This window comes from Cystoisospora suis (genome assembly GCF_002600585.1).
Source record: "Cystoisospora suis strain Wien I chromosome Unknown contig_5399, whole genome shotgun sequence".
In the NCBI taxonomy this organism is placed as follows: domain Eukaryota; phylum Apicomplexa; class Conoidasida; order Eucoccidiorida; family Sarcocystidae; genus Cystoisospora; species Cystoisospora suis.
The window spans coordinates 1635-1852 of record NW_027158189.1 but is presented as its reverse complement, the minus strand read 5'-3'; the positions used below and the strand labels follow the sequence as shown (position 1 = coordinate 1852).

General features: G+C 55.0%; 1 protein-coding gene across 1 annotated transcript in view; it reads left to right on the top strand.

The window, feature by feature from the left end:
* Window position 1: 1 nt before the first annotated feature.
* CSUI_009198 (retrotransposon gag protein) overlaps window positions 2-218 on the top strand; it is a 1851-nt gene continuing 1634 nt past the window's right edge. The window contains exon 1 of the mRNA XM_068069314.1: window positions 2-218. This exon is cut by the window's right edge and continues 1634 nt beyond it. Within this exon, the coding sequence (XP_067918710.1) occupies window positions 108-218 (111 nt within the window). The 5' untranslated portion in view covers window positions 2-107.

The window sequence follows — 218 nt, the reverse complement described above, 5'->3', positions numbered from 1 at the left end:
CCAGCAGCTCTAATTGTGACAGTTGGTGCCGTGACCCGGGAACGCGACGGGACTGGTACGAGTGTTCGGAATTGCTTTCTGGATCGATTTATTGCACCTCGCTCAAAATGGATTCGGGTGTGTCTACTCCGAGGTCAGATGTGTTGACGCTGCGGTCAGGGAGAGTGGTACATCGTGACGGCAGCAACAGGGACAGGCAGTTTGTCCCATACAGCAGG